Consider the following 16,728-nt stretch of genomic DNA (forward strand, 5'->3'; position numbering starts at 1 on the left):
AAAAAAAAAAAACAGCTTTTTTCTCATTGTCATTATGGGGTACTGTGTGTCGAATTTTGAGCAACAAAATGAGTTTAACACATTTTGCAATAAGGCTGTAACATTAAAAAAATGTGTAGAAAGTGAAGCGGTGTGAATACTTTCCAGATGCACTGTATTTAGCCAAATCCCATTGTGGTAGATGTCGAGGGTGGCAACACAGTTCAGTGTTTTTAATTTACAAATACAGTATCAGAACACAAAAATCATGGATCAGTGACTATCCCCGAATTTATCAACACAAAGCCAGTTGAAAGCCATGGCAAAAATTACTGGTGGAGGGTGAGCGTGCCTTGTTATTGGTTTGTATTCATCCAGAAAAATAAAGAAATCTTGTATTGTAAGGACCCATTAGAGGCGTTCCAGACAAATCCCTTCTGTTTTGGAAATATTTGGTTGCATGCTGGGATTTTTCTGGTGAAGTAAATTGGAAAACTACATGGTTTGGTGTCCAGACAGAGAAGCCAAATGAAACACAAGAAATGAGCTGTGTAGTCCCAGTGTGGTGAGTCACACTGTGGAGAAACCATTTGGTCTCAACGATCTGACCTCATTGACCACAAACCTGGAGCTCTGCTCACTTCTCTGCAAGTGCTATTCTTTTGTTCTCTACCAACAGATTACTTTTCACTTTGTTTGTAGTCTTCTCACTTTCTGTTCTTTTCTTTTCTTTTCTTTTCTATCTCTGTATATCTCATATATGTCACATTTGATGTAGTGTTTCACTCAGCAGTATTCCTCTATCTCACAGCTTTGTTCATTAACTCTTTTTTTACTAAGTCCCTTCGGCTGCTCCCTTGTTTTTGTACTCAAGGTCACCATGGCAAGTCCGAAGTGGATCTGCATGTTGATTTGGCACAAGTTTTACAACGGATGCCCTTTCTGACGCAACTCCACATTACATGCAGAAATGTGCGTGGGTGGGATTTGAACCGGGAACCTTCCGCACTGAAACCAAGTGCAGTGTACTTTTTATTTTGGACGTGGCTACAGGCACGATATTTCCGACACTGAGCGGCTACAACAGAACCCAGTAGTATTAACAGTGTATGAATCATCTATTGCAGTTCTAGTAGTACTAACGCAGTAGTGCCATACTTGGATTGTATTCAGTCTGTTTTTTTACTTTCTGTGGCTCTGTCACATGGGAACTTGCAGGACTTTCACAATGTTACAGCATAATTTACACCCAAATTTAATATGGCAACAAAAACACGAAAACATCCACAATTTTATGTTGTTAGAGAACATTTGTGAAGCTTCTCATGAAATAGTGGTCGTGCAATACATTGCTAATTGCCACATGGTGCTGTTGGGTTCTGTAGCCACTCCAAATATCGGCGCGCCACTGTCCGGAAATGTCTTGTACCTGTAGCTGCATCCTTTTATTACTCATATGTAGTTTTTCTTGATTTTTCTTTTGATTTGATGTGAATTTCTTCAACTTCATTGTGATTCTTTGACTAATTTTGTCATGGTTTTGTCCACTGAATGTTATGAAAAAAAATTTTTTAATCTGATCTTTACTTTGTTCTAAAACCCAAACACTAAGTTCACATTTTTGCCCAGAATCCAAAGATTTTCACTTTGCCAATCAAAATCCATTTATGACAAATTTAGTCCAATAAAAACGCTTTTGAGCTACCTTTCTCATTGGTGAATGGTATATTTAATCCAGTTTCAAAGAAATTACACTAAAAAAAAGTTTTAAAGAAAAGCATTCTTTATGAATTACATCCTGATGTGCAGCGCAGCACAGCTCAGACTTATGGTGTGACATTCATGGCAATAATGTCTGAAAGGAAATACTAAACAAAAACTACAGATTTTGTTTATTTCTATTTATTTCCAAAGATCAAGGCTCCACCATGTAGAGTTTATTTATGTCCAGTTACGGATCCAGTGAACAATTTCATATTTATTTACTTTAAGACTCAATAAAATATTGTTGATGTAGAAATGATTAATATCAAAGCATAATTAAAGCAGAATGACTTATTGATTAAAAAAAGTCAGTGATTGCACATTTAAAATGTGTCTGTGTAACATCAAATATATTAAATTCATTGTATGTTACTTCAATAATGAAAAAAAAACACTACAGAAAAACAAAAACAGAACAGATGACCATTAAATTGTGCATAATAATCTTGTGTTTTCTTGAAATGATTATGTCAACTAAAAAAAACCACAACATTACTAAGCTGTCAGTCTACTGTTCTGCAACACAAAAACCTCAATGTCCGTTGCAAACAAATTGGTCTGATTTTGTTGATGCTGCTTTTTACCGGACTGCTGCTGTCAGCAAAGACACAAAACGCGGTCGCTGAAAGGACAAACGTCAGTCAACCATCCAGCTGAACACGGCTTTTCAAACTGCCTTGAATGCATCAGTGTCCCACTTTATGTGCAGCTGTCGCCATTTTCATGACTTCATAAAATGATGTTTGATAGTAATTTTCAATTTTAAGCAGCCATGAAAAATATAAGTACTGCAAATATACAAGGTTATGCTTCATGGATTCAGCACTAGTACATTATTTTGTGCCACATCGGTTAAAAAATCCTCCGCCTCTCACATATCAAGCCACCCAGTGTGCAAACACATCACCTGACAGGCACACACACACACACACACACGGTGTAAAATAAGTAAATAAATGAGTGTGGCATGCTCGCAGTCAGTATTTTGCTGACACTTATTTCACAACAGATAAATGAAAAATTCCAGCAGGGCAGCGTAATTGCCTGCGAGCAGCTGTGCAGGTCACAGAAGGAGTTTCCGATTCTGTAACCTTGACCCAGTTTTCACACAGTTGCACCCGCGTTCAATATATGTGTGGTCAGTCATGTTGATGGAGACTTTATTACAGTGATCGAACCAAGACAGAAAAGATGTGGGGGGGGGGCAAGTGAGAGGGGCGTTGACAGGATTGAAAATGAAGAGAGGAGAGATGAGTAAGTAGAGAGCTTGCAAAGGTTAAAGAGAAGAGATGTGGGGGTGGGAATGCAGTGATGTACTGTTCATTGCTGATACACATACAGTCCTGTTCGCTGGTTTCACTTTCAAATGTGATGCGGAATGACAAAAAATGAATTGCATTTTCCAGTTTTTTTTCTATAGATTCAATGATAGAGGCTTGTGACTGTCAATAACCTTTTTATTACAGCACATAAGCTGCAATTTTTTTTAAGGCTGGTGAATAATTCTGCATTTTTTATCCATTATTATATGAATGACAAGATGAAGGGTATAGTTTTACTGCACTGTGCCAGACATTTTAGAAATTTTCACCCTGGAATTTTGATTAAAATACCATATGTCATTTTTTTTAATCATCAGTGTGTCAAACAAAACTTAATTTGAAATGTACAAACATTCCAAAAACAACATAGGCTTCAATTTATAAAATTTATTTTATTTGTATTGCACCAAATCATAAAAATGCTGCCTCAAGACGCATTGGACGAGTATGATTTATCCTTACCAACCCCCTCCCCTGAGCAAGCAAGCAAGCACACAGGGAAGAGTGGTAAATCTCCCATTGGTGATAATGAGGAAGAAACCTCAAACAGAACAGACCCAAAGAGGTGACCCACTGCTTAGGCCATTCTAACAGTTACAAGGTTTTACAGCTTGTACAAGAATTTCTTAACAAACCGAAGAAATGGAAAACAGAAACAGAAAAAACAGAAGAGCAACAAACACAGAGTCCAAAGTAGAGTCCGTCTTGGGTCTCTAACCCACAGTTGCCCATGTCTAGCATGGATAGGCTCCAAAAGGTATGACCTCCAGTCAAGGATTTTATGTTTTGTTTTATTTTTTACTGTGTCATTAAGGAAATTGCACAAGTATCAAGTTACAACATTTCTTTTGTCAATGTTTGCCATTTCTTTGTTGTGCTTTGTTTTATGTTATTTTGTGATAGTATTCGGTATTTTACTGTTTCCCATAATCCCCCTGGCGGCTCCCTGTGCTTCCCAAAATGCACCGCTGCGCCATCAGAGTTCCGCCATCTCACAGCCCCTGTTAAACAATGGCAAAGGGAGGATGTGGATAGCGTTGATCAGGCTAGTTCACGGGCGATTATGAAGATTACACGTTGTCCCAAGTTGAGGAGAGGAGGTGTAGCACCTGTGATGGACTTCTGCTGTGCCCCAATGTTGTCTTGTTGTTCATATGTCACAAGGTTTGTTTACACTGTGAGGTCCTGACACCGGAACTCTGCTGAAATGAACCTCTTACGTGAGTCACGGACCGCGAGACAGCATGAGATTCACAACTGCGAAACAGCGAATGGCCAATGCAGATGGTCACCCCACTGAGTGTAGTCAAAAACATGGCAGTTTCTCCTTACCTCTGTTGCCAATGTTCTTGCTCAGAGGGTGGGAAAGGTTAGACCTTACTCTTGTGAAACACCTCTGGGTGACTTCAGTTTTGATTTGGCACTCTACAAAGTAAGAAAGAAAGAAATTGAATTGACAGTGTATATTTACAAATTTAAAAAAATTGGACAACACAAAGGCAGTCCCCAGTAATGAATCAGTAATAATGTGATTGTGAAAACCTGAAATACAAGATTTCTTATAAACTGCTGGACACCACCAAAAAAAGTAGGACTTTTACTACAGTGGGACTTTTACACAGGAAAATATGGTATTTAATAAGAACAATTTTCAGTGTTTAACTGCTTATTTTAAATGTACCTAAAACCTTTGCACAGCACTGTTCCTAGCACTAACTATACAAATACTAAAGTAAAGATGTCACACATTACCCATGGACATTCTGTCTTAACGGGCACCAGCATTTGTAAATGTGAGGCATCATTGTAAAGTGTATTGACCATCTGCTATATGGAAAAGCATTATTGAAATGCAGTCCTTCTTTAGTCATTCTTATATCATGTCAGCACACTCCCATTTACTAATTCTTCATTTAGCTGCTCCACGATACATCTAAATAAGCAACAGATGATCCACTATGGAGAAATAAATTTCAGCAGCATTTGGCTATTGTCAGTAATTACCTTTTTTATTTTCCCTTCAATGCCACTTTAGCAGCAGACTGGCTGAGGTTGCCCTGAGGAAAGCAATTAACATACTTTATTTTTAAGCTGCTTCTTCTTCAGCTTGGCTCTCAGGACATTTGATCTTCTGTAATAATCTTCAAATACACCTTACAGCTCTTGTCACCAGTGCAAGACACACAAAGTTTAAGAAAACTCCATTTGTTTGTTTGTTTGTTTGTTTTATTTTAATTGCAGGGTTATCACATGTTTGCAAGAATAAGCTCACATTTTCCACAGAGTAACACAAGACAGCTTGATGAATTTGGTGGTAGGTTTTGGTAGATTGTAGATTGGAGCTTGGAGCGATCGTCTGACTGCTGATCCTAGATCCCTTAATCAATCCTCTGGCATAATGATTACTGACATTAATGCACAGAGATCGTCGGATAAGCAGCGAGCAGGGTACTGTTTTCCCTGTGGGGTGTGTGCGTGTGTGTGTGTGTGTGTGAGACTGGGCATCTTGTTGAACCTGCTTTGTTGCATATTTGTATGCATGCATGCCTCAGCTCTCATGTATCTGCACAAAGTTACGTGCGTGTTGTAGCTCCAGGAGAGGGCGTTTTGCGGTCACCCCTGCAGTGCATTAGCTCCTCCCACCACCACCTCCCTCAACCCTGACCTTGGTTAGTAATCACCAATCAGGTTGCTGATTTTATCCTGAGAGTGTCATGCTCAGATACTCAAATCTCCCAACACCACAATCTGGCAACACTGCAGACCTGGCAGCCAACAAGGTAGCAGTACCAGCATTGATGCTAATAAGCAGTAGATTTTGTTAAGGATCATGTCTGTGTGTGTGTGAGGCGATAACACCCCTACCTGCTACATCAGTAGTAATCAGACTGACAGATGGGGAGAGAGGAGACAGCGTAGGCCTTTGCCAGTCTCAGCTAGGTGGACAGCAAGAAGGAAGCTTCAATTCTCCACACAACAAAAGGTAACTCATACTGTAATTATTTGATTTCTCCCTACTAGTAATGCTGAAGAGCTGTTAAATCTCAGTGTGATAGGAAGGGTAAAATGGGTGAGACCTTAAAATATTACAACCATAATGAGCTACTGTTCAATTTGCATGTAAAAAGTGATTTTATTTTCTTGCCTGTTTTGTTTTTTTTTGGTTAAGCACCTTGGTAACCATCTCAAGTGTTGGTGGTGACGTCTAGATTCTGTTCAGCAGACTTATTTTTTTTGCTCCTGTGCATACTGACGTGTAAGGTGAGCAAAAAGCTGCAAAAAGCATCTAAAATGGTGCAATAACTCCCATGGGAAACCACCGTTACCCGTGTTAATTGCTGCTGCTCTGCTGGTGAGGGATGCATGTGTGGTGTGTGTGCACGCCAGAGAGAAATGTTGCTGAGGACGTGAATCTGAGCCATGCAGCATTTGTCTGTCTTTGTTTGAAGACCATGAACTAAAAGCAGGGAGGAGTTGGGGAGGGGGGCCATTTCCTCAAGGTCATTCCTGCCTCACTGCACTCGATTTACATACATTTAACGCAATATTGATTCCTTATTCCAAACAGTATTTGAGCTGCAATGAATAAGCAATTAATTGGTGATTAATTCACTATTAAATTAATCACCTACTATTTTCATAATCAATTAATCATTTTTTGTAATTTTTTAAAAAGTGCAAATTCTTAGAATTTAGCTTCTTAAATATGAGCATTTTCTGGTTTCATGACTTGTTTCTTTTGTCCTCTAGTTGAATGAACTGAATATCTTTGGGTTGTGGACAAAACAAGCCATTTAAGGACATCAACTTGGGCTTGGCGAGCATTTTTCAGCATTTTCTTTCATTTTATGGGCCAAACAACAAATTGATTAATCAGGAAAATAATTAATATGGATTATGAAAATAATCATTAGTTGCAGCCCTAAACAGCACTCAGTTAAAAATGACAGAGTGGAAAGAGCTTACTTTTACTTATTGTAGTTATTTGACTTTTTGTTTTAAACAGATTTGATGAAGACACCAAACCAGTTGTGTTGACCAGTATACAATAAGGTTGTCGTACTCTGTTGGAGCCCCCTTTTTAAAAGGCATAACTCTCCGATAAGATACATGTCTTTTGCTGTTAAAACATAATTAAATCATCTTTTCACCTTAAGGATAAAAAAAACAATATTGGATACTGGATTTTAGATCATTTGTTGTCCCCCAGTATAATATGGTCTTGATGTGGCATTATGTTGGCAACAGTTTTGTAGCATTTCTTGCCTGATGTACTACTGCTACTACTACTACTACTAATAATAATAATAATAATAGCAATTAATATGATTTCCTGCTGCTAAATGAGAAACAGATGACCTGCTTTGTATAAATTAGGTTAATGCTTTCATCAATGCTGTCAGCGACTGCTGGCATAACATTACTGAGTGGATGATGATCCGTTCACATGTGAAACACCACGATGGCGCTTACAACAGCTAAGATAATAAGAGTTTTTAGATGAGGAAAGGTTTACTTGTATCACCTTTAATAAACTTAACACTGAGGAAGGCTTTAAACATTTTTTTCTCTATTCTGAAAGCAATGAATAAGTACTCCATGGTTGTGCAGACTATAAAGTACAATTTTCATAGCATGTCTGTTAAACAGAGCAAGATTGTCACTGAGTACCATATACCTGCTTTCATATTTATCTTGTTTGACTTTTTACCCCCAGAATAACTACCTGGCGTTTATGGCTGAGCTGTTTTGTTGGTTCGAGGTGGTTAAGCCATCTTTTGTGAAACCAAGACATCTGGACAGTGAAGGCACAGGTACGTTGAATTCATAGCAGTATTATCAATAGTATCTCATGTATGGATACAATAGTGGTGGAAGCATATTTGTCATAAGTGTAAGTTTTAATTGAGATACACAGTTAACACTTTGAACACAACATTGGAAATTAAACAGGCATTAATGATCCAACAGTGAAAATATTTCTTGGTGCTTACCAGAATTAATCAACTTTTAAGAAAAACAACAAAAAACCCTACATTACCAAATATAATACTCAACTTTATTTATATAGCACTTTAAAACAACTGTAGTTGAAAACAAAGTGCTGTACATAAAAGCATAAAACAATTAAAAGCAATAAAATAAATAAGAACAATTGTTGCTGCTTACCAGAATTAATCCGCTTTTAACAACAAAAACTACATTACCAAATATAATACTGAACTCAACTCAACTTTATTTATATAGCACTTTAAAACAACCGTAGTGTTGTACATAAAAACATAAAACAATTAAAAGCAATAAAATAAATAAGAACAATTGTAATAACACAGGAGAGGGAGGGTAAATTTGCAATATTAGGTTCAGTGTGTGTAAATTTCAGTGCAAATGTACATTCATGCATGGAGGGAATTTAGGTGGAAATGTTTAATTTGATTATTTCACCGGAACAGAAACTATAGTTTGCAGCAGGAGACATCAAATGCTGGAGACAATGTGGATTTCAAAAAGCTAGTCAGTGGCATATATTCTGGGAATGTCCATTGATGAGACATTTGTGGGCAGCATTTCACAAAACTCTAAAAACAAACAAACATAACCTCCCCTTGCATTTTTCCACTATTTTTTAGGAAATGTTGATTTTAGGCTAGGCATTCTGATGAATCTATGTTTGATGTGTCATGAAATGTTGGTTACTTCCTAAACCACTACAAAACAAGAACGGATAGATATAGTAAATAATAGTTATGCCATGGAAAAGATTACTTTTTACTCAGTCTTAAAAATATTTTTATTAAACATCAGGTTATGCAGGTTGCATATGTAAAGCTCATGTGGCCAGATTTCATAGAGGAGTTCAGTGAACGATTCTGTGGGGTGGAAAAAATAGTATCTTTTTTCTCCTGAGTAGTAAGCTTTGCTGTCTCTTTGCATTAATGTTTCTCTGGTAAATGTTCCACTATTTGTTGTGCACATACTCTTTCTCTCCCAGAATGTATAAAGTTCTTATATGTTGTACAAATCCTTGAACAGTGGAAAAAACAGTTCAGTTTTTATTGATATTTACTTTTTATTATAAGCTGCTTTCTGAAAGTAAAGATTTTTCATAAACCATACACAATTCAAAGTCAGTATAGGAATGTAAATGTCACATGTGGGATGAGGAGGCTCTGCTTTTTGCAATTTCATCTCAGAGCCATTCTTGTTGAAGAACATGCCTGTAGTTCCCATCTCCAAAGCGACAAAGAGGAGCTTCATGGAAAGGCCTCCAAGTCCTGAAAGACCCAGGTATGTCAGTCTTAACTGTGCATCAAAACGAAAAAGTTTCATAACTGAATTTGTTTGTATACATGTTGGTCAGACCTGACTGGGCAACTTGCCTTATTTTCTGGGCTATACTACATCGCAGATTGCTTTTATTTTAATAGTTTGGAGGTCCTGCAATATTCTGAAGCCATTTAAATATCAAAAATAGAGTTAAATATATACACTCACCAACAGCTTTTCTTTTGTTCAATAATTTTTATAATTCAGATCGTGCGAGTCACAGAACTCCGACTGAGTGTAGTTGAGGAGCGTTTGGGAAAGTGAAGAGCCAGAAATTAAGTTGTAACCAGACAGCAGCAGTGTGACTTTGTTCAGTGACTGAAATAAGTTTTTAAATTGTATTTATATTTTTCATGTCATAAAAACTCCAGTAATAGGTGTTAATTACTTATTGTATAACGGCTGAGTGGATCCTTGTCATTTAATTCGTGGCTTGTATGTCATCGTGACATGGATTATTCGTACCATTTGCCGTTGTGTTTCATTGACCGTGCAATAGTTCTTTTTTAGCATACAATTTTGGTGTTATATAAAAATGTGCTATTGCACGTCATGACCACCGCACATGGTCACACTACCGGGGGGCAGTGTTTAGCTACACATGACGGAGCTTCTTTTGCAGGCGGACAACGATTTGAATGAGCTGATTGAGGGTGCTAATTCTTTTAACGCACACACAAAAAAATAAAACAAATTTACCACGCCATAAGCCATCTGGAGACATGGAGAGCTGTTAGGATGAAGAGGTTGAAGTTAGGATAAAAATCTGGACAAATTTCTGATGCGATTTTTTTCCTGGACTGAGGAAAGCAGACAGCACTCTGTACACAAAGTCAGTGCACGGCACCACCGACTGCTGAGAGCAATTTTGGACTCCTATGTAAAGTTCGTATTGGACTGTTAAGCACCAGTGACGCACACCAAAATATATATAACACAAATAATGAATGTTTTTCCATTCTTTCAGTGGAACGAATATTTAATTTAGTGAAAGCTGAAACATACCATTCAACGAGGCGAATATTCGTACCACTGAACTCAACATTGCATGATGTCAAAATGACAGCCTCCAGGTCATTTTTCTGTCTGTTGTAGCTCTGTTACGCCCCCAGCACATCTGAAAAATAGATGCTGGGTCTGTTGTCTAAAGGGGTGCAGTACTCGTGAGGCAACACACCCGTACATCTGAAATGTTTCATAAAAAAGGTTGCTTTCATAGGAGAGCAGATGTCTAACATGTCTTTGATGATGTCTTTCTTACTCTTTAGTTTGCCCCTCCGGCCCCAGCCTCGTACCTCAGGTGATTTCTGGCATCCTTTCAAATTGTGTTTCATTCAAGTCATTTAATTATATCTGAGAAAATAATGACAATAATTGCAACTTCTTGCTGTGTCTGTATGTTTCTAAATGAGAAATGTAAAAACAATAAAAAAGTATATCTGTAAATAATGTGGAGTATGTCACACAACAATTGCAGAATTAAACACAAACATTATGATCCTGCGTGAGTAAGAAAAATCTGGTTTATTTCTTGTTTTGCCAACTTTGCCATCCAGGAGAAATCAAGAGATCGACCTCAATGTCCTTTGTTGATGGCAACCTTGGCACATGGCCAAAAGAGAAAAGGTTAGTAGTATTTATATCCTGTCCTTGTGTTTCTCTGACAAATAAGTGAGGTTCCTATGAGTCCAACAGCTTAGGTGCCTTTTTTGGTAAGGAAAGGCTAACTGTGCTTGACTTCATGGATGATGCTGTGATCTTTGAGGAGATAATTGGCGCTCTGATTAGAGCTCTTGAGAAGGTCGGTGAATTATTGGAGTGTTTTGGTTTATGATTGTCCTGAAATCAGATCCAGGCTTTCAATAACTTCCTGATTCAGCCATCAGAAGTGTTTCCTTCTGTGGTGAAAAATGTCATGAGTAAATTTGCAGGAGACTAAAGGTACAGGTCTTTAGGATCCTGATGCTTCATGTTCTTTTGCAGGGTTGGGAGACTTGGACACTACCCAGTAATTTATGGTGGCAACTGGATGTCTTTGGTACTAGGTCTATTCAGAGGATCCTTGGGTACCACTGGAATGACTTTCTGTCAAACAGATATTACATAGGGAGAGAAAGATGAGGCATGCCATTTTCATTGTGAAGGAACATCAGCTTCAACATCTGAGGATGAACTTTTGTGCAGGTACCTCAGTATTGAGGATCCTAGTGATTGGAAAATCCAGAGGGGACGCTCATGTATCACCTGGCTACAAAGGGCAGGTGGCTGCTGTTTGGGGGTTGGGATGAACCGGTGTTCTGCTTTTGTGGTTGCCATCCAGGATCAATGCAGCTCCACATTGTGTTGGTTGTTATAATGATGATGGCCTAGTGTATGCTCCCAAACCTGAACTGACCTGAAAAAGAAAAGTGATAGTGTGATATTGACAATCTATACTCCTTTCTTAAAGTACAATTTTGCGTTTGTTATAGTCACAGAAATTAGTGACAATCTCCAATCTGTGTTTTCAGGTCTGGGCCTTATGGGGTGTCTTTTGACATTCCCTTTGACAAAGATGACTACCCTGCTGCTCCCCTTTCCTCATCCCGTGGCATGGTCCGTTCTGTCAGCACCGATGATGGTTCTGGCTTCAAGGTCCACCAACTGCCTCGTGGAATGAAGCGCAACTTGTCCTTTCAGCCTGTGAATGGCCAAAGTGTTGGCATTAATGAGGAAGGCTGCCCAGATAGCTTAGCTGGCATGGAGCCTGGAAGTCTTCCTGCAGGAGGGGTCTACCCCAGTGGACACAGAAGTGTCATACCAGCAGCTCCCTCAATGGAAGAGGCCCTCAAAATCATTCACAGCTCTATTCGGCCTCCAGTGGAGGGAATCAACAACGGCTTTTTCTTACATAGTCAGGACCATGGGCTGGGTGCAGCTACCTTGGAACCAGTGTCTGAGTTGGAGTCTAAAGAGTCTGTGAGCACCACAGACACTACAGAGGTGGACACTGGCATCCATATCAGAACAGAAGACATGCTGGATGAGGACTCCTCTCTGAAAGACTGCTCTGTGAACATGGAGCTGGATATGGACACACCAAGCCCTTGCCCAAGCAGTCAGAGCAAATCCCCTTCAGGTATGAAGATGACCAGCTTTGCAGAACAGAAGAAGAAGAAACTTAATCCACCAGCACCAGATTCAGGGAGAGGCAGCAGCAGCTCCCTCAAGACAACTCCAGAGGGTTCTGAGTTTGGTCTCCCCTTATCAGTGTCTTGGGCCCCCACGCCTGAACATAGCCCCATCCGTCAACAAAACACACCACCCCTCACTGCTCAGGCATCACCCACACCTATACAACTGCCACCTAATGACCCTGCCCAGGCCATGGCTACAGAAATGGTACAGCTTCGGATGCGCTTGGAGGAGAAACGGAAAGCCATTGAAGCACAGAAGAAAAAGGTGGAGGCTGCTTTTACAAGGCATCGTCAAAGGATGGGTCAATCAGCATTCCTCACTGTGGTAAAGAGAAAAGGAGATGGAGCTGCAAGTGGAGCAGAAGAGGAAGGCACAACAGTGGAGGAGAAAGGAATGATAAATACAAGTCCTACCTTCAAAATGGGCCGAAATAAGGCAGATACGCCTGATGGTGCAGAGCAAGGCAACACAAGCTCCTGTTGGCCAAAGTTGGGTGGTGAAGGAGAGGAGGGTGGGCCGAATCCTGCTCAGCTGACTGAAGTAGACCTTGCAGAGTATACACGTTCTATTGAGAAACTAAACCATTCATTAGCCTTTCTTCAAACTGAAATGCAACGATTGGCCCAGCAACAGGAAATAATCATGGCCATGAGGGAGCAAAAGCATCAGCAGGCATGGGTCATCCCCGCACCACATACAAGCCCTTCATCACAAAAACAGTGTCGAACTGTCGCTGTTACTCGATCCTCAGGACCATCTTCTCCTGCTGACTCCCCTCATTCAACCCACCGCTCTCCAACCAGCATCAAACGCAAATCTGCATCTTTCCATTCACGTAATCCCCGCACCCCTCGGCCAAGTGAGCTCAAACTGGCCCCCTACAGCCGTGTCCTAACTGCTCCACAATGTGTTGATAATATCCCCAGGTTACGGCGGTTTTCTCCTTGCCAGCCATTGGCAGATTCCTTTATTTACATGGGTGAAAAGCTGGTAACAGACAATCCAGAGACAGTAGCCACAAACATAGAAAAAAACATGAAGGTGGAGTCACTCTTTTCTTCTGAGAGGGAACTTGCCATTGCATGTGTAGCCAACTCACCACCCTTGTCCCCAACCTGTGATGCCAAGCAGAAGCACAAAACAGTACACTATAATGCCCAAACCCAAGAAAATATTCAACTACAAACAAACATCACTGATATGGACAAGTGTAACCAGGAACTCAAAGTTCAGAAGCCAGTTGTAGATCTCAAACCAACCGTAGAGTCAACATTTGCTGAGGTGCTGGCCCAGCCAGTGATTGAGACCTTCACTGTGACACCAACAGCGAATCCTCCTCAGCCAGGATCCCCAGATCAAGCCAAAAGCAGCTTGATTGAGGTACCTCTCTCAATTCTGAAGCCACTGGAAGATCTTGTGCTAGAAGATGGATTGGAGATGCAGCCAGGTTGCATGGAAGGTCTCGATGATGACCAGAAAATGTGTCGTGGCTTTTTTTTCAAGGTTAGCTCCTATGTGAGGGAATTTATGTCACTATAAAGCATCAAGACTAACTGAAGTATTCATTGATTTCATTTCCATTCACCATGTGTTACTTCTGTGTTCACAACAAAACAACCAAATTTTTAGTTGCAGACATAAAGGGTTCTGGGAGAGTACAGTGCAATCTTCCTGTTTGATGTTTATAAAGATAGCTGCAGTCTGGTCTCTGATGTAGGTCAGAAAACTAGGGCTGTGGTGAATAATTTAGGCACAGCTGTGGAAATGTGTGAATCAAGAGGTGGCAGAGAGAGAGGTTTTAACAGGAAATACAACAGATTGTTTTAATTTCCAGGAAATAAGCCATTTCTTTTGGCTCTCTTGTACTTTATCACATAGTGCAAACGATATGAACAAACAGAAAACTATCATAAATAATGCATAATAACCAGCCTTCCCGAAAGTATTCACGGCACTTCACTTTTTCCACATTTTGTTATGTTACAGCCTTATTCCAAAATGAAGTAAATCAGTTTTTCCCTCAAAATTGACTCACAACACCGCATAATGATGACATGATTTTTTTTTTAATTTTTGCTAATTTATTAAAAATAACTAATAAATCACGTGTACATAAGTATTCACACCCTTCGCGCAATACTTTGTTGATGCACCTTTGGCAGCAATTACAGCCTCTATTCTAGTCAGGCAGGAACACAGGCAGCAAATGCATAAACCTCCTGGTTTTTGGTTATGCTTTTCTTTCACGGGATAAACAACAAAGGGATATTTATAGCTATGTTTAATGTACGGTTGGATGGACGTTTCTTGTTCTAGGAGGAAGGAAAAGCTGAGGAGAACATGGCTCAAAAGAGAGCGGTGCTGCTGGAGAAAAGGATGAGGAGGGAGAAGGAGAGCCAACAGAGGAAGATGCAGATTGAAGCTGAGTTGGAGCAGAAGAAGGAGGAAGCTCGGTATGATGACAGATATGCAAAAGTCCCTCCTTATTTTAAACTTTTCTTCTAGCAAGATAACACTGTTTTCAAAGAATCATGCACTGTTAGAAATATTGGCCAACAATTTCAATTCTAACATGGATTAAATATGATTGGGGGGGGATTTCTGTAGCTTTTCAGTATTTGCTATCATTGCTGTGACTGTCTATCATCCCTGTCTTATGTCTGCTCAGACTGAAAGCAGAGGAGGAGCGCATCAGGAAAGAGGAAGACAAGGCTCGGAGGGAGTTCATCAAGCAGGAGTACCTCAGGAGAAAGCAACTCAAGCTGATGGAAGACATGGACACAGTCATTAAATCTCGACCAGCTAGCGGGGCCAAACAGAGGCGTAGCCGGCCCAAATCCATCCACCGGGACAGCATGGACTCCCCTAAAACCCCAATCAGAGCTGCCACAGGTAACTATAGAAACAGCCACTCTGAGGTCATTCCCCAGGTCATCCCATCTGTAAAGTCTGTGACCTGCAGCCATTTTGTGTCACAAAGAGTATTTATCTATTTGCCTCCTCCTAGTTTGGAAAGATGAACCAATCAAACATCCAGTTTTATTCATTTGAGAACTGATGTGCACTTTTGTGTAATATTTAAGAATCAGGCAGAATGTCAAAAAAAAAAAATTGGATTTGTGCCACATCTGGGGGTAAGAATTGTGGAGGACAGCCGTCCGAATATGCAGATTGCGATTCAACACGCCCAACTGATTCATGCACGTACTGTGCGCGTGGGCCTCCGAACGTGGTACAAATGTTGGTGGAACACATTAGGATTCCCCAGACAGCTGTCAGAATGCAGTGCGAATATGATGAATGCACTTACTTTGCCGTACGAATGAGATCCGATTGTAGGTGGAGGAAATGTAATCCAGCAGCACTCAAGGTGCACTCGAGGTGCATTCAGGTGCGTTCAGGACATTCGGCCATCCCAACGAAAGCGATCAGAATGTCACGAGTGGTGTTTTCATGCCGTCCGATTGTTTAGAATGTAGTCAGACTGTAATTCGACTGCCGTTTGAGAGTTTTTCCACTTCGACTGCGTCACGATTGTTTTGAACATGTGCAAAACATTTGAGGCAGCCGCACGACTGTGCCTAACTGTTTAGACTGCGCTCAGAATGCCGTCCGATGGCCGTGAATGCACCTCGACACCTGGGTCGACTTTTCATTTGGACGGGATTCAGGCTCTTTTGGCCTCTAGTATGATGGGGGTATAATATGTTTAATGCTACAGTGTGTAGGATTTAGTCTCAACTAATGGTAAGTTTGCAGACTGCATTATGCTCTCAACAGTCATCAGGAGTTAAAGTGGGATTTGGTATGTGAGGGAACCATAAAATCCAGTGTAGTGGTGCAGCGGGGGAAAATGACACACCTCAAAATAATTCCCATATTGATTTGTACAGTGGGCTCCAGTGGACTTGTTTTGGTTGTGTGACTCACAGTAATCAAGTCTGGGAACATACGCTGGTGCAGCACTTTGCCGCATCCACGCCTCCCCAGGCCTTGTGGCCTGGATGACAACCACCCAGGCAGACAGACGTACAATAAAGAAAAATCTGCAACAGTTTATTAAACTTGGCAGTATATCTTCTCAATAATGCCTGTAGGCATTATACACTCAACAAAAATATAAACGCAACACTTTTGGTTTTGCTCCCATTTTGTATGA

General features: G+C 40.2%; 1 protein-coding gene across 7 annotated transcripts in view; it reads left to right on the forward strand.

Annotated features, from left to right (window-relative positions):
* camsap2a (calmodulin regulated spectrin-associated protein family, member 2a) overlaps positions 1-16,728 on the forward strand; it is a 148,245-nt gene that overhangs the window by 118,635 nt on the left and 12,882 nt on the right. For all 7 annotated transcript variants that reach the window (XM_034180011.1, XM_034180014.1, XM_034180012.1 and 4 more), the window contains 7 exons: positions 7,783-7,879; positions 9,260-9,353; positions 10,661-10,692; positions 10,949-11,018; positions 11,903-14,072; positions 14,886-15,022; positions 15,238-15,461. In XM_034180011.1, coding sequence (XP_034035902.1) covers positions 7,783-7,879; positions 9,260-9,353; positions 10,661-10,692; positions 10,949-11,018; positions 11,903-14,072; positions 14,886-15,022; positions 15,238-15,461 — 2,824 coding nt within the window. The remainder of the gene's footprint in view (positions 1-7,782; positions 7,880-9,259; positions 9,354-10,660; positions 10,693-10,948; positions 11,019-11,902; positions 14,073-14,885; positions 15,023-15,237; positions 15,462-16,728) is intronic.

This window comes from Thalassophryne amazonica, chromosome 10 (assembly GCF_902500255.1).
Source record: "Thalassophryne amazonica chromosome 10, fThaAma1.1, whole genome shotgun sequence".
NCBI classification, from domain to species: Eukaryota; Metazoa; Chordata; class Actinopteri; order Batrachoidiformes; family Batrachoididae; genus Thalassophryne; species Thalassophryne amazonica.